At 34.9% G+C, this 26,061-nt stretch overlaps 1 protein-coding gene across 1 annotated transcript in view; it reads left to right on the top strand.

Annotated features, from left to right (window-relative positions):
- Positions 1-26,061, top strand: part of LOC145676742 (N-acetylglucosamine-1-phosphotransferase subunits alpha/beta-like) — a gene marked incomplete at its 3' end in the record, with an annotated part of 50,654 nt that overhangs the window by 8,325 nt on the left and 16,268 nt on the right. The window contains exons 2-5 of the mRNA XM_081747552.1: positions 6,611-6,696; positions 12,756-12,926; positions 16,806-17,032; positions 20,162-20,361. Of these exons, the coding sequence (XP_081603678.1) occupies positions 6,611-6,696; positions 12,756-12,926; positions 16,806-17,032; positions 20,162-20,361 (684 nt within the window). The remainder of the gene's footprint in view (positions 1-6,610; positions 6,697-12,755; positions 12,927-16,805; positions 17,033-20,161; positions 20,362-26,061) is intronic.

Below are 26,061 nucleotides of genomic sequence, written 5' to 3'. Positions count from 1 at the left end.
TTATGACCTTTTTGCTCTTTTATGATGTTTTCATTTATTTTATTCTCGTTAAGACTACATTGTGCTGGGTACAGAATATTTCAGTATAGATTAATAATTCTCAACTTATTTCATATCACGACCCCCTTTTATTACATCCTCTTACTAGTGACTCTCGTAAGTACTTTCTTGGTTGTAATAAGCTTTTTAGGTAGATTTTAAAATCTACCTAGTATAAAAACTTCACACAATCTATCAATATACATAGCAAAACAAAAGTCCTTACCATCCTGGTGTAGTGAGAACGGGTTGAGGGAGAATGATGAAACTTGGAAGTAGTCTGACACATCAGATGGTGCTATCAAGCATCATGGCGAACATCTTTGCGTAGTATTCGAAATTTCAAATGCAAATGGTGTCATGTTACATGTTTTAAGGCTATAATTTTACCACAAATGCGGTTGTTCGGTTATTTTAACCCTAAAGCAAGTCATTTCGAGTTACCGCTTCGAAAAGTTTTGCAGTTATGCCTTTAGTGGCTAAGCTAATGTTTCGTGGAGGCGGATGAGATTTTTGTTGCAAAATTTGATACTATTTCAGAGCACTGATGCTAATAAAATTATTTTAAAATAATATGTTTTCGAAAAGTAATGTTTGAAGCATATTTCATGCTGTGCTAACTTTAGAATATTTTTTGCAAGCCTATGTAAATTGGTTCTATTTTGAGTTAATAATTTATTGAAGAAAGGTAATATTTGGGTCGTTCAGAGCACAATGGCTCCAAATCCATTTTCAATAAAGTTCAGTTTTCCTCAGCAAATGAATTCTATTTCAAAACGTAATACACCTCGTTTCAAAAAGAATTTACGTATTACGAAGAATTATTTTGTCCAAACTATCGATCGCTGTGCCTCGGCTCGGCTATTGGAGAAACGAATACATAGTCTAGTTTATATTAATAGCCGCTAGATGTCAGTTGTCTTCTGTTTTGCTTGATAACCGTCATATGTTTAAAATGGCTACACCGCAGCAGAAATCATTTTGTGTTCTCGAGTTTGCGAAGTACAATTCCGTGTTTACAGTGCAAAGACGTTTCAGGTTGAGGTACCAAATTGATCCTCCGAATGGGTGAAACATTCGCAGATGGTATCGACAGTTTGTAGATAAAGGATGTGTATGTAAAGGAAAGAGTCCTGGCTGCCCTCGTGTTCCTGAAGAAAATGTTCCACGAATTCAAACTGCTTTCCAAGTAGTCCTTCAAAATCAACTCGTCGTGCCAGTCAGGAGTTACAAGTGCCGACATCAACAATTTGGCGTGGTTTGAGACGTCGGTTGGTTATGAAACCGTACAAGTTACAGCTGTTACAAGCCCTACGTCCTGATGACAAACGCAAACGTGTGGAATTTTGTAACGAGATTCTGGATCCTATTGACAATAATAACACTTTTGCACAACGCATCGTGTTCAGTGATGAAGCGACTTCCCGTGTTAGTGGTCAGGTGAACAAACAAAATGTTCGAATTTGGGGCCTACAGAACCCACATGCAGTCTTTGAACATGTACGAGATTCGTCCAAAGTGAGTGTGTTTTGTGCGATATCCCGTTCATCTGTTTACGGTCCATTCTTCTTTAATGGAAAGATGGTTAACAGTCAGCAGTATCTCATTATGTTACAAAATTGATTTGTTTCCGAGGCTGCACGAAGACAACTTCATTTTTCAACAAGACGGGGCATCCCCTCACTGGAGTCGAATATCTGAATGAAACACCGAATCGTTGGATTGGTCGTCAAGGAGCTGGCGACTTAGCATTTCTCAGCAGGCCAGCGGTCACCGGATTTGCCACCTGTGACTTCTTCCTGTAGGGTTTCGTTAAAGACAACGTTTAAGTACCACCACTTCCACAGAACCTGGAAGAGTTGAAGAACCGGATCCGTACTGCCATAACATCAGTGACGCAGGACATGCTTGCCCGAGTATGGGAGGAATTCGAGTGTCGATGTGATATTGTTCGTGTCGCTGATGAAGGACATATTGAACATCTGTAATTTGAACTTTGAACTGTAATTTGAACTTGAGAGGTTCGTAAATATGTGTGTAAAATTTCATATTCGTATGCCTTAAAGTTTAATAAATATATGCATTCGAAATACGTATATTCTTTTTGAAACAGGATGTACTTCGCAATCAAGAGTCTAAAACCATGAGAAAGGACGTGGGATAGTTTCATATGACAGCCGTTAGACAGGGGCGTCAGTGGAACAGGAGGGCAACCGCACCCATCCCCACTCTGAATTTCAGATATTGGGGGCAGTAAAGCAGTTTTAAAAATCTTTTGATAAGCAAAGTCCAACAGAACAAGCTTGAGGTTCTTACACCGAATAAATACGGAGAACTCTACAGATGAGTAAAACTGGAAAGTTGGTTAGGCCTAATTTCCAGAATTTTAAGCAGGTCCGAAATTCGAAAGTAGAACCACTTTTGGAATCTTTGGGCCAAAAATTATACAAGAGATCAATATAGGCCTATAGCTCCTTATGGCCAATGGAAGTGGATTATAACTGATCAAAATCCGTATTTATTCGGTGTAAGGACTTCAAATTTTTTTGTGTTGGACTTTGCTCAGCAGCACTACTGCCCCCAAAATCTGAAATTCAGGGTAGGGGACGGATGACCTCTAAACAGACGCCCCTGTCTAGCGGCAATCATATAACATTCTAGATTGCATCTTTTCATGTAGTTTTTCTTTCTTTCATCTCAAATTCGTGGTTGTGAAAATATGACGTTTTCTGTCGGTGTATTCTTTTGGACACACCCTGCATTTATTTAACGTAATTATGCATCATTGACTATGGCATTCGGAGCTTGACTTGTTAATCATTCCCACGCTGCAGCGTACACAATATAATGTTAATATCTAAAATTTATGAGCAAGAAGGGGGTAAAATTAACCCTCCTCTCCATTCCATCAACGCCCTTGTGTAGCGGTTGTCCTATGAAACTCTAGTCCACATGCTTTCACGTGATTTTTGTTTAATTTATTTCATACCCTACGCTGTAAAGATACTACGTTTGCTGAGCAAAAGTGAACCTGGATCCCTTGCGCTCTGAATGCCCCATATCTAAAAATATTTTATAAAAACTGAGTTGGAGCCAAATTTATCCTGCAACCCAAGTTTGTTCGAAATGCACAAAATTCGCGGGCGACTGCCATACCTTGCGCTTTCTCGTCTGGCTCCTTCATACAAGCTATACCAAGTTGAAAAGTTTTTAAGAAAATTTAGAACTGAGGTGGAGAAGAGGGACGAAATAAAATTTTCATAATATAATGAAAAAGATGTTGATACAAAATTAATTCTTATCTGAAGTTTCCAGTTGTATCTCAATCATATCACTGACGTTAGAATCATCAGAAGGAATTTTCGGATCAACACTTTTACCATTTGTTTGGGTTTCCAGTTTTTTCACAGCATTGCATTTTTCATAATGATTCTTCATTCTTTGAACTAAACCAACCATTTCTTTCTTACACGTTTTGCAACGAGCTCATATGGTCGTTTTCTTTTCTGATGGAGTTTGAGTTGCTCTAATAAATTTGCACCAAATCATGTCCTTTTTTTCTTCTCGTAAAACTCCAAGTTGTACGGAGACGAGAACCAACATGTACTGTATCAATGAATGCCTGCGATATTTTAATTTCAAAACCTCAATGTAGCAAATAACCTTTTGTTTGTTTTCTGAATACAACACAAAAATTTGTTTTCGTGATAATTATTTTATTTATTTTTTTAATATGAGTTCTACAAGTAGTCCAACATTTGACTACTACACTTTCTCGCAAGTTAACTGAAAAACATTTAAACAATACAGTATACGTTAAAAATAAGGGAAAAGAGACAAAATAAATTGTAGATCACCACATTGACCTGCTGTAGCCACGAGAAATCAAAACATTCACATGGGAAGAAAATAGTCTTCTGAATGAGAAGCACTTTTTGACAATTTTCTTGCTCTGGTAGTTTTTTTTTTTTTTTTTTTAATAAAATACACATACAAATAAACATATGTCTAAAACAAGTCTTAAAAATACGCGTGTTTAAAACAAAATGTTTAAAACGTATACAAAATTTGTTTTAAATAAAATGAATTGTTTAAAACAAGTTTTAATCATTTGTCTTAAACAAAACAACTCTGTTTTTAGGTGTAGGAATTAAGATGGTAAAAGGAAAAACTTGATTTCTTGGAATTTTGCAAAGTAAACAAGAGATGTTTTGGAATCGGCAACTCATATATGTTAAGTGTTTGTTTAAATTTAGCAATTCACTTAGTTATCATCATTGGTAATCAAGCTCATTATCGCCACTGCTAATTAGAACATGGCAGTATCTGCTCATTCTGAATGAATCCGATCCTATCTCAGCAGTCGATATATGATTAGTATAGTATTTTATGGAGTCAGTGTCCCAAGCACAAAAGTATCTCAAAAAGATAATTTGGTATCAGAGCATGGGGACCAAAATTAGAACAGACTCCCTCGAAAATTACAAATAGAGTGCGCGGTGTAAGTGGAGTGGATTCTTTATCGAGTGCAGTACTAATAACGGACCTAAGAGTCACAAGACGAGTTAAGTTCGCGAAATGCGGAGAGCATGGGCGGTCTTTTCACCGCATTCGGTGTGCCAGCCTAGACCGTGTTCAGACCACACATCGCCGTAGCGAACAACTATGCTGGACAAGTGTTCCATAAAGGAAACACCAATGCAGAAACTAAAGGACGCTCGATGTGTTAGCACAGTAAAGATTAACATAGCGCCAAAGTGAAACCGCTGATCGACGCAGGATTCACGTGAGTATCGCTTGACCAGACCTTTTGGTCTCAAGGATTGAGTGGTTTACCTAGTAATCGGAAGTACATGTGTAACTGCCTATACATTACTGGATTTATTAGAATCAAGCAGAAATAGCATATGTATTCACAAATTCTTTAGACTCTGTTTTTCCTGTGACCGAAACTTACGAACTTTATAATCTCTATCTCGCACATGTTTGCAGGGATAATGTTAGACCTGTCTTTTTTTTTTTTTTTTTCCTGAAAATTCACATTTGTGTATTCCCCGATCCACAAATTCAGCTCTACCGTCCAGAAATTTAGTTAAAGGAAGTAACACAATACTGCCGACTCTGTCTGCTGGCAATGGACAATCGTGCGTAAGTTTTGCACGTTTGGACCTCTGCAACACTTACCACAATATTCAGAGACAACATAATGAATTGAAGAGAAACCACGTAGTACGAAGGCAACTGATGCCTGGAACAAATATACACCAAAGTATGGTCTTCTTTTAAGTGAAATGAAAATCTGACTCTTATCTTTTCAAGAAACAAACACCAACAAGACGAACAAATAAAATTACTAGGACATTAAGATAATAGAAACTTTCGAGTTCGAAGTGACAGTAGATGGACAAATGACAGAAGGACCTACTAGGCAATACAGCATGTAATTTTCAACAAATCGCAAAACACCTGATACGGAGTCGGAACAAAATGAAAGTGAAATCTTTCAGTTTTAAGTCCCACGATTATGCTGACTAAACTAAAGGAGACGGTGATGATGAGAAATGAATGAAATGGTGCAATGAAGAAAGTGGGAGAAAACGGGATAACCCCGAGACAACTCACGCACACAGTATTTGTCCACCACAAATGTCCTATTTGGCGCGAGCTGGGATCGAACCAAGGACCCCATGTACCAGAGGTGAACGCTCTACCATTGAGACACCGCAGCCCAATGGAGCTGCAATATACCTAGGAAAGTTAAAATGCTATTTACCTCGTAATAACCTACACTGCATCATTATGTATAATAGTGCACCACTGGTACTTACATACTGAAAGGTTGAAAGAAGAGCGCATACGCAAACAATTTCTGCATGTGAAAATGATAGGTAAACGGCTACAAGAAACACCAGGGCACAGATGGCAGAACGAAGAGTGAAGGGAAGAAGGGTATGAAAAATGATGAAGTGGAAGAGGTCGTTCTAGAGAAGCCTAGTATAAACCCAGACCCTGTAGGATAGTGGATTTGGATTTTACAATGATAACAAAAGTATATAGGCAAGTGCAGAACAGACTGTAAAATAGTAACATTATATCTTATTGTGGAAGACTCATAATTCCCTTGCATATCCTTATGTTTGTAGTGGTAAGCAGTATAGGAGGTTTGACACTTTTGATAGTAGGTGTGGATGAAGATTTAAGTCCCACTTTATAATCTCATCACCTGATTTCAGAACAACACTCAAGTGAATTTTGGTTTGATTTGAATTTAGCGTTTCTTTCAGTAGCGAGGCTATATATGAAACGTGGACCTATAGCTTAACGTAGGATCTGAACCACGTGAATTCCCGCCGGGAATCGAACTTGGATCTCCGGGATTCACGTAGCCACGAGGGAGCTAAACACTCAAGTGGAGCTACTTATATCGTAAAGATCTCTATGAATACAGTAGAAACTTAATAATAGAATTATTAAAATTGGATTAAAAGTTTTAATCTGTGTACAATCATTAATGACAGTAAAACATGAGAGTATTGTATCGAATAATGTGTATTTTTCGTTTTGTGTTTAGAGTTGGTTGAATTGGAGTAAAGAGAAGTATTTGTCAGTATTCAACTCATTCAGTGATAATATTGTGGGGAGATCACTGCAAGAGAAGTAAGTATTCTTAATGTGTCTATATATGTGTATGTGTAAAGATGATATATATAATGTATCTTTTCATAAGAAACAATGACATATTTTTAGGTATTATTTTGTAAATTTAAGAAAATCTTATTGTAAAACTCATCTTTTCACGCGATTATTGTTATTAGTATACGAACGTGTTGTTTAATTTTTCATATACGCGTATATGGGATATGTCTGTCTACTTTACGATAGTTCTGAAAGTGATAATGGTGTAAGGTGACGTAATTCTTTCAACAAAATAAAATAGTTGTTCTGAATAAGTGACAAAAATGCCTTGTTTCAGAGTTGTCAGTAGGGCTGCCACCTTTAGATAAGCCTAAAGGGGAACACACGGATCGAACATACACAGACTGCTTGTTGCTCATATCCAGTTTTAAGAAGAATAAGAGAAAGAAATAGATATGTTCATGAATAAAAGATTGCAATGAAAATATAAACCAAGAACATGAGAAACAGAAAACTCTTTGCATCAGCTTGTTCTAGGTTAGTTGAACAGAAGTTATGAACCAATCAAGGAATAACCTTATTGCCGATAATATCACTGCTGATAACAGGAAATATTGTAGCTATACAACCATACCGATACCTTGATAGTCATAGGTACCCCGTCGTCGTGGGGCGAAATTTACAAACACCAGTAGCAATTTCTGTCATATTTTGTAACTGTAAGTGTAAATAATTTGGTGTCCTGCCATATGATCCTTTCCTGTTAGATGTAGTTCAGGACTCTGGCATTTTTCTTAAAATTCAGAAAGCCCTATTTAATTTGGGACAGGTGGTAACACCTAGTTGCAAGTTGCTGAAAGTGAGGAAAATAAATTTGTCAGGCAGCATTTGTCAACACCACTGGAACCTTAAAAAAATAAAATAAATCTTGATTTGAAAATTATACTAAACAATATCCGATATTTCTAATTAGGCGTTTCAGAATCGTGCTGTACGCAACAGGACGATTCTTATTTCAAAGATTAGTTATTGAATTACTAGCTATTTTCTATCCCATGTTTACAAGATAATGATGATGATGACATTATTATTAACGTTACGGTGAAATATTTCCGTAGTTTGTAGCATAACATGAAAATACTGTATTAAATCAATAGCTGAATGATGTTTGTCATGTAAATTGTTTGTGTTTCGCCTTTGGGCTGTAGAGAGGTTTTTTCTTTCTTTCTTTCATACGGGTCTCAAGTCAAATATATATCACCATCATGCGTTATGAACTTTTCATCTGAACCATGCTTTTCGCTTCCTCTTTTTGGGCCTTCGATTACTTCAACACTGTGTTTAAAAAATGAAAACGTGATCTGATTCAATATTACATTTCGATAACCTGACTTAGCTCGTGAGCTTAAGGAACCTATTTCCCCATCCAGTATAACATGAGGTTGTCTCTATAGCAGTGGTTTCCAACCTTTTTAGATTTACGACACACTTTACTTAATGCCCGCGACATAGCGACACACTTATTTGATTTTTTATTAATAATAATATAAATTATAATAATGTAAGACTATAAGTTTCTATAAAGTAGTGGCTCTGTATAGTACTGAGCATTGCTGGTGCTGCTGAAGGAGTTGACTGATACACATTGTCTTAAAATTGATTTAAACTAATTAAGTGCTTCAAGATTCTTAAATTCTAAAATTTTGCGGCACACCCATGGGAATACCCAGTACACTGGTTGGAACCATTAATCCATAGTATCAATCCCTATTTATGAATCTTTGTCATTGGCTCTCTGTTATGCAAGGAAACATTTCATTGTGCACTGTTAATGGAATTTCAACGTGATGTTTCTTCGTGGGTGTCACTGTTGTTTGTAGTGCAGTTATTCTTGTTTCTGTTATTATTATTGGCTGTCTACATATGAATGATATGTCGTACATAGTGTTATTGCTCTATTTATTGTTCATTAGTTCCTGAGCATATTGGAGTACACACTAAGAGTGGTAATAAAACCAATGATATAATTATTTTAAAGCACGATGGTTTATAATTCCCAATGTTCTCCATCTTCTTAAAAAGAATTGCAAACAAAATTGCTTTAGTATGTACAAACAAGAGCAGGGAAGAATATAAGAAGCATGTAAAGTAAATAGGAGCTCAGTTCAACAGATACTTGGTGAGTCAAAGGAAGTTCAGGACCACAAAGAAAATATAAAAGTAGATTACCTACCTAACCTATTTCAGCGAAAATATTCTCCAAAGAAGGATGCTTTATTATTATGAAAAGATTGAGTATCTCATCACGGACAAGCTACATCTTTAAAATTAGTTTTACAGGTGATAATTTTTCAGTAACGTAGAGCAATATTCAATTAAATATATATTCTTGCAAGAAGAATGGTGCAGCTTTGCGCATAACATCTTACATAAAATTTGGTTGCATGGTAGGCCAGTGTTAAGACATTCACCTCTGCTGCGGGGATCCCTGGTTCGAACCCAAGCCAAGTGAGTTTGTATTGGACAACATTGTATTCGTGAGTTTTCTCAGAGTTCTGTTTCTTCGCACTTTCTCATTCCATCAATTTTGTCAAATTATTCTCTTTCATAAATCAGCCGTTTCCTTTAGCCTAAAGAGCATAATGTGGGACGCTAAGAAAAGGTTTTATTTTTTACATAAAATCTGCAAGTGAAGAGAAAGAGGATCTTGAAATGTTTTATATGAATGAGAAATTATCCTAATTCAAATGTACACTCATGTCCAAAATGATTCTCGCATATCTATAACTGTATTCTTGTAAGAATATAATTTGATAATGATTTTGCAGGGTACTTTTAATGCTGATACTATGTGTATAATCGAAAATGTATATTTGTGGTAAATTTCATAGGAAAAGAATTATAAATACGAAAATCAGAATAAGTAAAACAAAATGGTGCTAAATGGGCAAGAAAGTTTTATTTTCGTTTTATTGATCTTATTTACTGCTCTTTTGACATGAAATTTACCACATACATGTCTTTCCGATTAAAGACATTCTAACATTATAAGATATACCGGGCGAATTCGTTATCAAATTATATTCCTACAACAATATATTTATAGACATGCGACAATAATTTTGGACATGAGTGTACATCAAGATTGCGATTACAAAAATAGAATGGTTGTGATTGTTCTGCATTCCACCAAAACATTTTTTTCCAGAATATAAATTAATTTTTCGTGGTAAACGAACTTGGTGCTGTTACTGTTGCTGTCGCAGATATGGATACTTTTGTCTTTAAGGAATACTATAAAGTTTCAAGTATGTAGTTAGACGAGCCACACATATCAAACGCAGAAATTGTGATAGGAAATGTAGTTTATCATTATGTTGTCCTCAATGAATCTGGAAGACATACGGAGAAATATGCTTCAGCTTAAAATGTCTGAAGCTTGCAGAAGTATGCGAACTGTACGCATTGAACAAAGTTCATGCAAATCATGAACATACTGCGACTCGACATCCCATCCTGGTTACTCTTATAATAATCTAATAGAAATAATCGAAACAAACACACACAAAAAAGAAAAAGAAAGAAAGAAAAAAAGAAAGCGATCAATTTGAATAGAAACAATACGTTCTGACTAAATGGCATGATATATGAACGTTCTAAAAAGTTACAGATCCAATTAAATTTGTAACCGTCAATACACTTCTCTTTGTTCTTTTTATTTCCCACTTAGTTTAATTAAATTCCTCTTAAGAATTTATTGAAAATAACCCCTAATGAACAAAATGTTAACTATAGCAATAATACTTAACATTAAGTAGCTGTCATAGTGTTAAAGACTTCAACAGGCGTGTGGTTCAAGTTCAACTCGCATTGGTATAGCGTCGCCATATAGACCAGCTGCAGTAGAGCGTAGCATTACCATTGCAGAGCAAAGAGAGCTAGAAGTGTAAAAGAGCGTAAATGACTACAAGGTAAGCGAACTTAATCTGTAATGTAGTTATGTAGTTCCCTTTAAGGCGAGATAATATGGTGGAATGAAATATGGCGGCCTGTATTATGAAGATCGATCTTACATAATAGTCTGTTCCCGCCAACTGTACCGAATTAAATCCCTGTTCAAAGTTCGGAGTCCACATTATTAATAGATCCTATCCTTCGTAACTACGTAACTACAATCTTGTGTAAGGGCATAATGACCTAGAGGATTTTTTTTTTAAGACAATTTCCTCTCACCGACTAAGGAAATGTGCTCTAATCGTAATGAGAAGACAGGTGAACCTTTGTTTTTTCTCACTTCGTAATTGGTGTTCCTGGATTCCTATCTCTTTACCAACAACTTGACTATTTTTCGGTTTTTTCCACCAGTACTAGAATAACATTTTTAATTATAAAGGACCTGGCTTTTTTTCTTTTTTGTGAATTCTCTTTCTTTTGTTAATGCTTTAGTTCAGCAACTAAATGTCGAACTTAGTGAGTAAGTAATAAATAAAAATAGATAAACGTATCTAACATCATCTAAAGCAGTTTACTATCACTGGCTTGTCATTTAGTTCAAATGGAGAAGCTTGTATAAGTTATGATTGCTACAATAACGACTTCATCGTCAACAGCAATAATAATGTAGTTTGTACGCCATATTACAAAGTGCTCCCTTCCCTTTGTACTTCACTCCAAACTCTGACACTGTTATTAACAAATTTAAGTTGATTTTTTCTTCTTTCCCGATCTCCAATGTATCTATTTGGTCTAGGAATTAATTCGTGCGGTTGGTACGCACACATTGAAGCTGTAGTACAAACACAAAATACATAAATACCTTAAGAAAAATATTGTCCATCGCTAGCCACCACTTTCGCCCATCTGTCAGGCAATGTACGGATTCCGTGGCGAAAGAAGTCCTCATCCTTGGAAGCGATCCAGTCAGAGACCCATGTTTCGATATCTTCTGAAGAAGTAAACCGCTGTCCAATCAAATTGTTGTTCATGCAATCGAACAAGTAGTAGTCCGAAGGAGCAACGTCTGGTGAATACGGCGGGTGGGGTAAAACTTCCCATCCGACATTTTCTAAATAGGTTTTGACCGGTTTTGCGACATGTGGGCGAGCGTTATCATGTTGAACAATAAGTTTATCATGTCTGTTCTCCCATTCTGGTTGTGTTCTGGCCAGAGCTTGCTTCAAACGCATTAATTGTCGTCGATAACGTTCTCCATTCATAGTTTCACCCGGTTGCAGCAGCTCATAGTACACCACACCTTTCATATCCCACCATATGCGCAGCATAACCTTTGCACAGTGAATATCTCGTTTTGGTTGTGATGGACCTGGTTCACCTGGTTTCACCCAGGCCTTTTTTCGTTTAGGGTTCTCGTAATGGATCCACTTCTCATCACCCGTAATAATTCGATGCAGAAACCCCTTTCTGCTCTGTCGTTGAAGCAGCAATTCGCAAATGGTTTTTCGTCTTTCAACGTCTCTGTCTTTCAATTCATGTGGAACCCAATGTGACATCTTTTGAATCATTCCCATGGCTTTCAAGCGTTTGGAGACTGTTGTTTGATCAACGCCTAATGCTGCTGCAAGTTGTTCCTGCGTTTGACACGAATCCTGCGCGAGCAATGCTGTCAATTCTTCGTCTTGAATTTTTTTTGGCTGTCCAGCTCGCTCTTGGTCTGCCAAGCCGAAATCACCACTTCTAAACCGTGCAAACCACTTCTGACACGTTCGCTCAGCTAGAGCATGGTCACCATACACTTCCACCAAAATACGATGACTTTCAGTCGCACTTTTCTGCATGTTAAAGTAATGCAGCAGGACACCCCGCAAAAACACTTTATCAGGCACAAATTGCGCCATGTTCACTTAACTACAAACTGGTGTTGTTGACGCTTTAATCCACTGCCCTATACTACGAACGATACGCGATGACAGGGGTTTGCAACACATGTGTGGATACACGGAACTGTGGGACGCTCCGTTCGTTGCGCCATCTCTTGTCCACCCGCACGAATTAATTCCTAGACCAAATATATAGGCTATATATAAGGTAAATCATGATAAGTATTTTTTTTTCTTTCCCAGGTTATGTCAGTATGTGCCAATAGATATTGTTTATACGTGGGTAAATGGAAGTGACCCTTTGCTTTTAGAAAATCTGCAGCATTTTTTGGAAGAATATAAACAAGAGAGAGATGAACTTGACACAAGTTGCTCGTACAAAGATTGTGTGCCATCACATTACGTAGCTTTCAGGTACATATTGTTAAATGAACCTTTAAATAAACTTTTATGATGAATATTCATAGTTAGAAATGGAAGGGTTGTTACATCATCATTATCATGACGTTTTTTAAATTAAGGAGTAATAAATTGGGAGTAATAAATTAAGGAGTAATAAGGAGTGACAATTGTTTTTACTAGCTTAATTAGGTGCGTTTTACAACTTTCATTTCTAAGTTAATTTTTATTGAATGTTCATGTTAAATGTAGTAGCTATATCTACCCTAATATCGTCTTTATCATGTCTACTTTTAACATTGTTAAAAATATCTAAATCCTTATATTCCAGCCATAACTGCTTTCTTCAATTGTAAGTACTTTAAGCATTATTAGTCCTGTCCTCACTTTTAGTTTTTAAAAATGTACCGTATACATCGCCAAGTCAACGAATAGTATAAAAATTTATCTTCTTAATTTTGTGCTACTTAGTAAATAAACATCATTGTTAATATTATTATTAGAGACCGAATGTTAGGCAAAATGCCGATTCTTTAATATTAAAGATATGATCAAAAATATCGTTTTAAAGTTTAGATGGGGGTTTATAGTTTCAATTTAAGACAATTTTATTTTGCCTGTTTCGCCCATTCCTGCCTAACGTTGTCTATTCTATGCATTTTCTTCAAAATAAGACTTTATTGGGGAAAATATATAATTTAGTATTTCAAGAAAGGATTCTGTCTCTTCCGAGAAATATAAATGTTGTTTGTAGTTATAAAATGTCGTAAAACTTTGGACTGCTGCGTGTACTGGTAAAATGCTGTAAAACTTTAGGCTGGTATGTGTACTGATAAGTGTATAAAATTAGGTTCGTTTTTATATATACTGTCAAAGAAGATATTAACAAACAGGTATGTTTCTGTATTCTTTGAACATTATCTATGACTTGAAATTATTTTTTAATTGTTTTGAATATTTATCTCTATTATTTCGAGTTCATTTTAGTGCCTATTTTACTGCTTATTTTTAAATTTTGAGTGCCTGTTTGCCTGCCTATTTTCCTTGTTTTTAGTGCCTAAACATCCTTTCTCTAATTATTATTATTTTTCAAGAAAATTTCTTCAACTATGGCATTAAGAGCTTATGTGAAGTATTAGGCAATAACAAGCAGTACCTCAGAAATTCTGACTTTTACTAACTAGTATTTTCCGTTAAGGAGGTTATATTAAGCTAGAGTTAGTATAGAATGAATCATCAGTAGAAATTATTCAACTAATTGTATTAGTCATCATCAAAACAAGATAATGACAATCTCTTGAAAATTCAACTAGCAATTAAATTGTGTGCTACTCAGTTGAATGCACGGGTGAGTGTAGGCTTATCAATTTCGAAACATGTTTATATGCTACAATAATGTGTAAATAAAAATATAAATATACAATTCCTTGTTCAAATATATCGGAGCCTGAAACTGTCTGTGGCACTCAGTGTGTTGTAATGTATGGAATGCGGGCCCTGTGGTACTATATCATTCATTGTATCGAATCAATTGAGCCATTAAGTTTATGTAGAAGGTTGGATCGTGCCCTCTTCATGTTTGTTAAGTTCGACAGTTGTCATAGTAGGTGTGCGGGAAGATGGATCCTAGTCGCCAAATAATACGTCGGGTAGTCGCCGATGCAGATTATCTAACAAACTGTAGAAGGAATGAGGCAGCATTGCATCAAAGATGAAAATAATGGCAATAGAAAAATGCTTATATGCAAAGAATTGGCTCTAGCATCGTATCTAGTGGAATTTTCCACTTGAAAAGATATGAGAAAATGCTAGTAATTTTGGAAGACAATCCATGAGTTTTGGCAATGTCTTGGAAAAGAGCTTGCTTTTACATTGACTTAAATAATAGAAGTAAGGTTTTAAAAAATATCATCTTTTTCCATGCGAAAAATTATTCAAGTTCTGGTAATTCTAAAACATTTGTGCATTTTTTAATCTTTTTAATGTCAGAAACCTATTTTAAGCTAGTCTTGTTCCTTTCCTTTTCCATATTACAAATTAGTATCAAAATTTCAACATATTAAGGAGTTACGCTTAACAAAATCCGGTAAAATTTATTTTTTGTATGGTGACTTTAAGAACGGAAATTCTCCAAACACCGTATTTGAACAGGTAACTATTCAAAAGAGATAGTCTCGTGCTCGTGGACCAGTACATGTCCAACAATAATATATATAGAGAGTAGCTTTGCAATCTGTTTTCGTCAATGATACATGGAACTTGCTGTGGATATTGTGGTGGATCTATGAGATGGTGGTAGTCATAGGCACCAGGTTCGTGTGATCGGGACCCCCTTTAGCCTTCCTATTCTCTTTAATATCTTCTATGTAAAACTCCGCCATCTAAATCTTCAAAGTTGTTTTATAACATTACTTTTTACTTTCACTTATCATGGTTAATATTTTGGAAAGTTCCGTTGTACCATATGTCGGTTAATATTACGTATATATTGACATAACATATTATTGTGTGTATTGCTTTTTGTTGTGTATATTATCTATTGTGTGTATTTACTTTTTTTCATCTTCTTCCTCATTTGCCTTTATTTCTTATATCTTTTTCTAGTGCAACTAATTTTCTGAAATTTTGTTGTTCATTTTGAAAAGAGTATGTTTTATTTGCAATACAAAGCAGGTACAAAGTTAAACTGTGTTGGTTTCTAGCATAAGAAGTAACATATGATAGATCGTCATTCTGATAATGAAACAAATAATTGTTGAAGCTGTTTTCTGAGTTTCTTATTTTTTGAATGAGTGCTCGGTTTATTTATGTAGTAAAATGTGGATTTGAAATACCATCAAATGTGAAATACGAGTATTTAAATAGTAATTGTATTAGTTTATGTACTGTTACGCAATAGGTTTAACTACATTAAACGAGTCTTCGTGAAATTTATAAGTATGATTATACACATTTAATACCATATTTAGTAAATAGGAATCAATGTATTCTATTTTATGCTACAAGCTAACTATATCAAAACTGAATTTAACAGTGTCCTTCAAAACGTTTTAAATACCAGGATAAGCATATGTTAAAGAATGAATTTCGCTCTTTTGCCAGGCATCCATCCTTCTTTTAGTAGTGATCGGTTTGTGTGGTTTATACCTAAATATTATAAGTTTCTTCATTAAGAACATTAAGTGCTTTTTCACATTTATGTCCAAACCGTCATCTAATCAGCTCTGATCGTGTATCGTCTTGAGTGACAGAATGGAGTTCCTGTCCAAGAAGGGTAACATAAATCACACAGTGTACTTAAATAATTCCTGAACATCAAAATAATGTTTATTCGGATCTTATAGTCAGCATGGTTATCGGGCCTCTTTAATTGACCATGTTCGAAACTGGATAACTTAATAGTCGCCAATAGCCAATGACGCCTATTGTATTTAGTCTTACAGAACATAAGATGGTACTAGGAAAGGAATTACAATCTTTACAACACAGTTCCACGGGCGGTAACAAAATCCATGTCAAACATGTCATTTAACATTTCGAAATTCTGTATTTCTGAATTCATAGAATAGTATGAATATTGTATTTAAGAATATTCAACTAAACGGAATGGTTTAGAATAATTCAGTCTCAATTGTTTAAATAAATACATATGAAAATACACATTTGTAAAGGAAAGTGAATGTTAACATTCAAGTTACTAGATATTCACCAAAGTAAAGCTCATGATGTAAATAAACATTTTTGTTTCTTGTGTTGGAACCAAGTTTTTCCATTTTTAGGCCCGCAGATGTAGCACTTAATCTAAAACCTCTTTTAATGTACCTTTTATACAATGATACCTGCACGACAATCACGACTATGCAATGTAATTCTACTTTTTTTTTTCTTTCTTAGTTCATGGCTTCTTCCAGAGATCTCATTAGCAGAACTTCAGTCAGCTTCTCCTTCACTTAGTGCTGCTGTTGATATGTTTAAAATTGAAATTCCAATGGTAGATGGAAATAAAAACTGGACGTTACTAGTGTTTCCCAGCGTAGAAGAAGCATCGACTGCGGTAACAGGCCGTCCATTACAATTACAAACTATAAATTACACGTTGCGTCATGCATATTGGACAGCAGGTACTAATTATAATTAGTTCACTGAACTTAATTTGAAGTAACAATGTTTCTTTCCATTTACATCAAAATTTGCTTTCAGGAAGCATTTCTTGAATATTTATTTACTTGAATTGTCATGCTATTATTTGTAATATTTTTATTTAATTATTCTTTCGCCTAATTGTATTTGTTCGTGAGGGCGAATTTTTCCATGCTTACTCCAGGGTGAGAACGAATGAAAGTAGACATTAATGGCTATTTATGATCATGATCTTCCTTGTGCAGAATCCTATGTGCTTATGAACAGATCAAAGGATTCACAGTATGGAAAAGACACCGAATAATACTTGAAAGAGTCTTCTAAGGTTCCATTTTCAAATTTGTCTTTCTGCTTAAAGTTTGATCCTTGTGTTGGAAGTTATGCGATATTTAATTGTGGTTGGACAACCGGATGTAATATATTACAAATAACTTGTGAAAAATAGTGAAGTAGAAATGGAATGGAGCATCTTGAATTAAGAGGTATCGAATTCTGGTTTAGAAAAGCGGAGGTTAATGTCCATCATACAACCAGAAGTCTGTGGTCGGTCATAATACATTATGAACCGTGATATGAGTTTAGTCTCATTTCTTATGGTTCTGTAATAGAAGTGTAAAGAATAGTCAACAGATAAGTGTTGGCTGGGATCCGCTCCACCTTGATAAACAAAAACAATTATACAGGCATGGTTTACGCTGTTGTGATAAGTGGACCATTTTTTAAAGATGAATCAGAGACCTACAAAAAGCAGTTGATTTTTGTATTATTAGTTATTTATGATAGATTTTATTTTATATCTATGAAAATGGTTACAAAATTTAGTTCTTGCGAATTCTTTAATAATTCTTTAAGTTTCTAAATAGACATTTCATTTTACATAAGTAAAATCATGAGGAAAATTACGACATTCTCAATTAAAGAAATTTATAATTTCAAATTCTGTACCGCTACGATTAAATAATACATTTTCATCAAGAACCAATGAAAATAATAATAATAATAATTTCAGATTTTACACACAAGAACAAAATATACTGATTTGGTTCCATTCCAAGAATGTTGGTTTTCATTAATATATTAAATATGTTAAAACAGGATAGAAAGAGAGGTGTATCCCTGAATTTTATTCTGATTATTTATTTATTTACAATGTTCTGACGTAGTTGGCAAACCATTTTACATTATAAATAGTATGATTAGATAATAAACTAATCGCTGAGCAAAATAAACTGATTTTTCTTACGTATAAAACTAATATATTCATCATCATCATCATAGGTATTCTGCCCTTATTGGCAGGTCACTTGCAGCAACTGAGAAGCTTCCATGCTCCACGGTCCTCCGCTAACCTCTTCGTCTTCACGTATGATCTTTCTGTTTTTATATCATCCATTAATTGTAGTCTCCTTCGCCCTCTGCCTCTCTTTCCCGCCAACGTCCTTCATGATATAGTTTCTTCTTAGGCAATGCCCCAACCAATTTCTCTTCCTCTTTTTAACAATATCTAAAAGTGTTCTTTTCTCCCCCACCATTTCTAACACCCACTCATTCGTTTTCCGCTCGACTCACCTAATTCTTTCCATTCTTCTCCACACCCACATTTCGAAGGCTTCCAGTCGTTTTTCAACACTTTTACGTAATGTCCACGTTTCCGCCCCATACAGTACAACACTCCACACGCAGTATTTTATGAGTCTTTTTCTCAACTCTCTATTCAAGGTCCCACAAAACAGATTTTTCTTCCTACTAAAGACTTCTTTCACCATTCCTATCCTTGCTTTTATTTCACGTTCGCACTTCATGTCATTACTAAGAATACTACCCAGATATCGAAAACTATTCACTTGTTCTATTTGCTCCCCTCCCACTTTTATATTTGACACAGACCTCTTCGTTCCAATCACTATGGCATTTGTCTTTCTAACATTTATTTTCATCCCATATTCTTCAAAGTCCATCCTCAGATTTTCTAACATTTTATTGATGTCCTTTTCAGAATCTGCAACAGTTCTATATTAGTTCTGTAATAAAAATCAAATTGCTTTTCTCAGCGATTAGTTTATTATCTATTTATAGTATATAATTGACAAAGTTGGATAATGGATAATATTACAAATATTAACATTAATAATCGGAAGGAAGTTAACTAGGGTATATCTCTTAAAAGTGCTTTCGCTTGAGGATTGAATAAAATCTCGGTCAGAATAACTAGCCGCATGACTCGAATCCATGACTTCCTCATTGGTAGACGAGAATGTCCGATCATTAAAGTTTAAGAATACTGTAATTGAATATTATCTTAATTGTTTATTTTGTTTATATTTAACAATTCGTATTTTATTTGCGTGAATTCTTACCGAGGTAAATAAAAATGAGCAAACTACTACAATCAAATAATTATTATTCAGCTGTTTCTTGTTCATAATTTTGTTTCGTTGTTTGCTTTGTATGATCGTATATATTATTAGTTTAATTCTTGTTTCTTTGTGTGCTCAGTTAACTTCAATTTTCATTCAATCGTTTATTATTTTTAGTCTCGTATCTTATAATATTTATCTTACCCGTACCTATTGTATATATAAATACTTTTACATTAGAGTATTTAAATAGGTGGAGTTTTTCTTTAATATTCTCGGCCTTCGAGTCTTCATACTTTATTCACTCTTCCTTTTTAGAAGTCGGTATGAGGAATTCATTCACTTCCTCTTTTCATACGAACTGTTATGCAGAATTTTCCTTATATATATATTGTAATTTTCCTTTGTATATTGTTACCTTATAATTTAATATGTTTATGTATTTTTTATGTATATGCTTTAATATATTTTGTACACTCAATATATTAAACTTTCTTCTGTTTTTAAATAATATATATATATATATATATATATATATATATATATATATATATATATATATATATATATGTGTGTGTGTGTGTGTGTGTGTGTGTTTTCTTGTTTTCTTTAGATGATGATTAAAGAATTTGCTTGGTACTTAGGTGTTTTCTACTTTGAAAAATAGTAGAATAATAGCATCAGTTTTATATCTTTGCCTGTTTTCGGTATTTGTCTGGTTTAATAACACGATACTATCGCTTTTTCTTTCAGCAAGCTCGGTACAAAACTCATACTTAGTCGTAGATGCAGTAATTTTGAGTGGAGTTCACTCAGGACTTAATGAAAAGACTTTATATGAAAAACTAGCGAAAGGTATCCAAGATGATGTTCGTAGCATTTGGTTATATTCCGAGAAAGGGCTTGCTGTTATTCAGTTTTACAGCAAGCAAACGGCAGATACCCTTCGAAAGGTATAGTATATCTTCCACTTCAATAACCAGTTTTAAAATTATTAGATAATTGTAGACATTGAGATAAAATCTGAAGTGCAGTAATATGTACACCCGATTGGGAAGAGAATGAGCGCATTGGTTGTGGCTGCTTTGAGGTAAAAATTTTCTAAATCCAACTTCTGGTATCTTTAGAAACAGTACACCAAAGATGCTAGGTCAGAGCCACCAAGCCAACCTTCGCAATTGGGAAAAATTGTGTAGATATGTTTTTCTTTCTTCTTTTAAGTCTAGTAAGACTTGTTGAAATGTTATTAAGTGTAGAAAAAATGATACAGTATTTCGGAACTATGTATACATGTGAATACATGTTTGTTTTGTCGCCTACATTTCCGTACATAAAAGAATATTTCCAATGAAAGGAACGACAATGAAATAGTTCTCGCATCCATAATAGAATATGAAACACAAAGGAGAAAAAACAGCATTTGTAATGGACATGAATGTCATTGTCTTGGAAATTCTGGTATATTTCTTCAGAAGGAGTTTGACAAGAGTGATCACGTTAGCTCAGTCGTAACCGGCGTGACTTCTAATTTTAAGGTCGTGAGTTCGATTCCAGCTTCGGTCAAAATTTTTGGTATGTAATACTATATTTTTCAATGCATGAATATTTGCCGTATGTAAAATAATTGCATTGAAATAAATCAGTTGTATATATATTCATATAATCGCTTCAGGACATATTATGTTTAAAATATAACATCTGAGATGTGATGGATGTTGACAGAACGTCAGTATATTATATGTGAATTGCTATCGACAGCGGGACGCTCATCGAAGCAAGAAAATTAAAATGTTTACCTTATTAGTTTTCCCAACCAATTTTAGTGAAAAGGACACTAGTTGGCAACAGCTAAACCAGTCTTATCGGTTTCGACCTAAAGACGCCAAAATTAACTTTGTCTTTATATGTGTGTGTGCGTAGAACAATAACTCTTTGTTCGAAAAGTTGCTGAGAGGCATTTTCTACTTCAGTTCCCGTGAGAACGAAAATTAGCAAGTCACCCCAGTTGCCTAAGTGACATCTAAACTAATTTGTGATTAAACAATTTTTGGTCATAAACCAATAGTGGACAATGTTATATTGGGTGAGTGGTTGCTAGTCACGTGACCCACGCTGACCAGAAGAAGCACAAATCAGTCGGTCGACGAACATTGAAACCCCCATCACGGGAGGGAAGTCGGGCAACCACTACGAATCGTGTGTGTGAAGTCACCCACCCCGACAAAGGGCTCGAAGAAGTAGTTATCAGCCAATAGGCCTAATACATGAAAGTTAAGCTAAAAGGCCATACGTTCTTAATCGTGAATTCGTATAGTTAATCACGATCAACGTTGGAACACAGTTTTAATTACTCAGGTGTCTGGAAAAAGTTTTTGAGTGCCGATTGACCGGACTCAGTATGCTATCATCTTAGGTAGCGTTTACAGGATTCTTCGAAGGACTCGTTACCGAAGCGGTGGAAGAGGATAAGCCGTGCCATAGGTTACAACACGGAAGAAAATTGTAAGCAGCCACAAAATTTCATTTCTGATATCAGAAGAAGAATCCAGCGTTAGGATCGCCAGAGGAATATCGTTTGAAAAGTCATAGTGAAAGAATAATATAATACGTTCAATTAGCACGCCAGCTAGTAAAGTGCCATTGTAGAAAAAAAAAAAAAAAAAAAAAGTAACAGCGCGCAATTGCTTACGCACAACTCATTCTTAACGAGCCACTTACATATAAATAAATGTGCACAACCTATTATTACTGTAAAAGATAAAAAGAGGAATAGTTAGTTGAAATTCTCAAAAGTTAACATCTGATATTTTTATTTTAACGGCCGTATATTGTGTAAATGTTGTAAACATTATTATTTTCTTACGGAGTGTTCTTACATATTTTGAAGGTTATTAAGTTGTGATAATCGAAGTATAATACTAAATGTAGTAACAACCCCTCGCAATAAGTATAAATAGTAAAAAAAGGGAAAAAGAATAATTAAGCCAATTTTAATACTTTGATAGCTCGTACGTAATCGGCCACGTTGCCTATCAATTTTTTATTTAAATCTTCCCAAGTTTAAATAACAATTGACAAAGCATGATATGTGTCCTAGTGGAGGGGATGATTGGGACTTTGCATTTTTCGATACCTCTTAGCTGTGAGCGCAAGGGTAGCGAAGCGTGACCTCCAACACTAGCGATGACAGAATGTTAAATACAATTTAAGAATATCGTGTTATAGCAATAAATAAGTAAGTGTATGTATTGTATTTGTCTGCAACTATTTGTCTTACGGAGGTTACTTCTCAATATTCTCATTACAGCATGGGATTTACGTTCTTGAAATACAGTCAAAGGCATAAAGAGAACATGAAGGTATAAACAGAATATGCAAAATCGAATCGTGGTTCCAGACAGAAAACTCACTAATCCCAAAACCATGCCCACAGGAAGTTCACAATCCGCACAAGTCACTTTAAAAGACTAAATTTTCTTAAGCAAAGAAGGCAGAACAGAACTTCTTTCTATAGGTGTTTTAGTTCAATACTCTGAAATACTTTTGTATATGGAAGTGGTGAAACTTTGGTTGCTCCCTCTCTGTATCATCTGTATTTGCATAAATAAAAATGGATGTATGTGTGTGTGTTCCAGCATATCTCTGGAACTCCTGGAACAATTTTAATCAAACCTCCTACACATATTACAGTCTGAAAAAGAGTAGTGTCGGGATAAGACCCCCTAGCACAGCTATGGGAAGTGGGGTGGGCAGTGGCGTATTTACCATTTTGTTTCGGGGGGTTTGCTAACTTTATTCCTGGAAATGTGAAATTCGGCAAGATATTTCATTTACTTTAAAATAGTAAATTAGCGATTAGCGATAGCAGTTTCGATGACAGAAGTTCATTCTGCAGTAGGGGTAAAATGACCTAGCATACCTAAGAAGGGTCGAAGGGAGTAACATATAAAATGATCGAAACCGACCTATATTAATATAGAGTCTATACTTTCGGAGTCGCTGAGATGAATAGCAGCACTTCGAATGTCTTTTAAGTCCTAGTTTAGCCCCATTGATACCTCTGGTGCATTTTTTTCGACGATTTTCTGAAAGGCAACTGGGGAATACATTTTGCTCATATCTAATAAATATATATTTAATTAATAACATGAAAATATGGCATAACTCATTTGTGCTGACATATTTACGAGGAGTAGTTTATTCTTGGAAGTGAGTTTTTTCGGGCGATTTTTCTCAATAACGAGTCATGTCATTTATTCATATTTCATAACTAAATATTTCATTTGTGCTGGAAAAAATCTACCAGAGTAGTTTATTCTTGGTAGTCTTTTGGGACGATTTTCTCAAAAAATTACTCTGGCGATTTTTTTTTTCATATTTCATAAATTTTTCGTTAATAAATTGACAATATGACATAACTCATTTGTATTGAAACCAGGGTTTGAAAAACCCCGTTTTTTAAAAAAAAGCCCAACCCACCTTGGTCCATATGGGTTTTTTCGGGCTTAATTCGGTTTCTTCGAAATATTTCAATGCCTTTGGGGTAAAAGTGTTAAAATGTGATTTATAATTCAAGATTATCATTGTCACAACTTGCAACAATTTTCTATTCACTGCTGTTTTGAAAAATGACCTCATTTTGAAATTTTGCGTTAGATCGCCGCCAAAATATATACAGTTAATTTAGTGTGTCTTGTGCTTCTACTCGGAAAATTTCAACTTAAAAAATCGAAAATTGCGGCGTGGATACCCGCTATTTTGAAGAAATGGCCACCATTTTAAAATTTTATGTTGGTATGCCGCCAAAATCTGTACATGAAATTTAGTGTGTCTCGTGCTTGTACCCTGAAAATTTAAACTTAAAAGACGGAAAGTGGTACCCTGTTGTATGTGTGGTACAGGCAGACGAACGAACAAATGTTGATCGAATCATCCCAATAGCCTCAGTGACATTCGCCAAATATGAACACCAAATATATTAATTTAAAACAAATCTATAACTCATGTTTTATAAAATAAATGTTTCAAAATGTCTTAAATAAAATTAAATATTTTCTAGAGTAAAATAAATGGTTTTATTGTTGAAGTTCACTTCCGATACTTTGCGCGTTCAATTACGGGAATTTCCCGAGCACTTGTTGCAAGACTGTTCTCCCAGAAAATTAATTTAAAACAATCAACAAATATGCAGAGTGTTTTAAAACAACACCGACAACGTTTGGGAGGTGATTCCTGACACCATGATAAGACAAAAAGTATAGATCAGCCTAGGTGCACAAATCCTTCCTTTCGGAGTTATAATCGGCCGAAAACAGGAAAAAATGAACTTTAAAGGTCCATAGCTCCACAACTATGGAACCTACCAAAGTCGGGTCAAGACTTCACTTAGAAACTGATATGTGCGCTATCCAAAAATACATGTTTCTGAACCCTGCGGTACTTCCGCAACAATTTTTATAGAGGTAGTTGGTGAGTACTTCAAATTATATGCCTGTAGCAAAACTCCCTCTATAAAAATTGTTGCGTAAATACCGCAGGATTCTGAAACATGTATTTTTGGATAGTGCACATCTTAGTTCCTAAGTGAAGTCTTGACCCGACTACGGTAGGTCCCATAGTTTTGGCGCTATAGACCTTTAAAGTTCATCTTTTATATTTTCGGCAGCCTACAACTCCGAAAGGAAGCATTTGCGCACCCAGGTTGGTCTATACTTTTTGTCTTATCTTTGTATCAGGAATCATCTCCCAAACGTTGTCGGTGTTGTTCTGAAACACCCTGTATAATTCATATTTCATAAAGTAAATGTTCAATATGTCTTAAATGAAACTAAATACCTTACAGCGTAAAATAAATAGTTTTATTAGGAACGCGGTGGCTCAGTGGTAGAGCATTCATCTCTGGTGCTTGGGGTCCCAGGTTCGATCCCAGCTTGCGCCGTGTGGACCTTGTGGTGGATAAACACCGTGCTCGTGGCTTTTCTCGGGGTTCTCCCGTTTCCGCCCACTTTCTTCATTCCACCATTTCATTCCTCATAATCACCGTCTCCTTTAGCCTGACCGGCAAAATCGTGGGACGTAAAACTGAAAGATTTCATTTCATTTTTTTCAAATAGTTTTATTGTTGAAGTATTCAGTTCTGATGCTTTGTGCGTTCAATTGCGGGATTTTCCCGAGCACTTCTTTCGCGACGGTTATTATTATTATTATTATTATTATTATTATTATTATTATTATTATTATTATTATTATTATTATTAATTAATTAATTTATTTATTTATTTATTTATTTTTTTTTATCGAAAATGCAAGCTTTCTTTACTGTACAGTACATTGAAACTTCCACTAGTACGGAAGTTTTAATTCAGCACTTGAAATAGTAAGCGTTACGTACTCTTCGGAACTCCGAGCATTAAGCTTCTTACATTTGATAAGAATTTTTATGCTATTGCTGCTGTTGATTCTACAGAATGCTTATTTGAAAAGTAGCAACAAATAACTGAACTAAACTGTTGTTGGAAAACCAAACTTTACTGAAGAATACTTGTGTTACCATCAAAGGTAATAAAAATAATAGTAATAGTTTTATTAATACACTACATATTTACTAGTAGTACCAACATCTATGGCCCTAAACCCATCAGATTTATGAGGGA

The sequence above is a fragment of the Thermobia domestica genome, unplaced genomic scaffold (assembly GCF_964235325.1).
Source record: "Thermobia domestica unplaced genomic scaffold, izTheDome1.hap1.1 HAP1_SCAFFOLD_321, whole genome shotgun sequence".
Taxonomy (NCBI): Eukaryota; Metazoa; Arthropoda; class Insecta; order Zygentoma; family Lepismatidae; genus Thermobia; species Thermobia domestica.
Note: the sequence above shows the minus strand (reverse complement) of the source record. Positions and strands in the feature narration are given on the sequence as shown.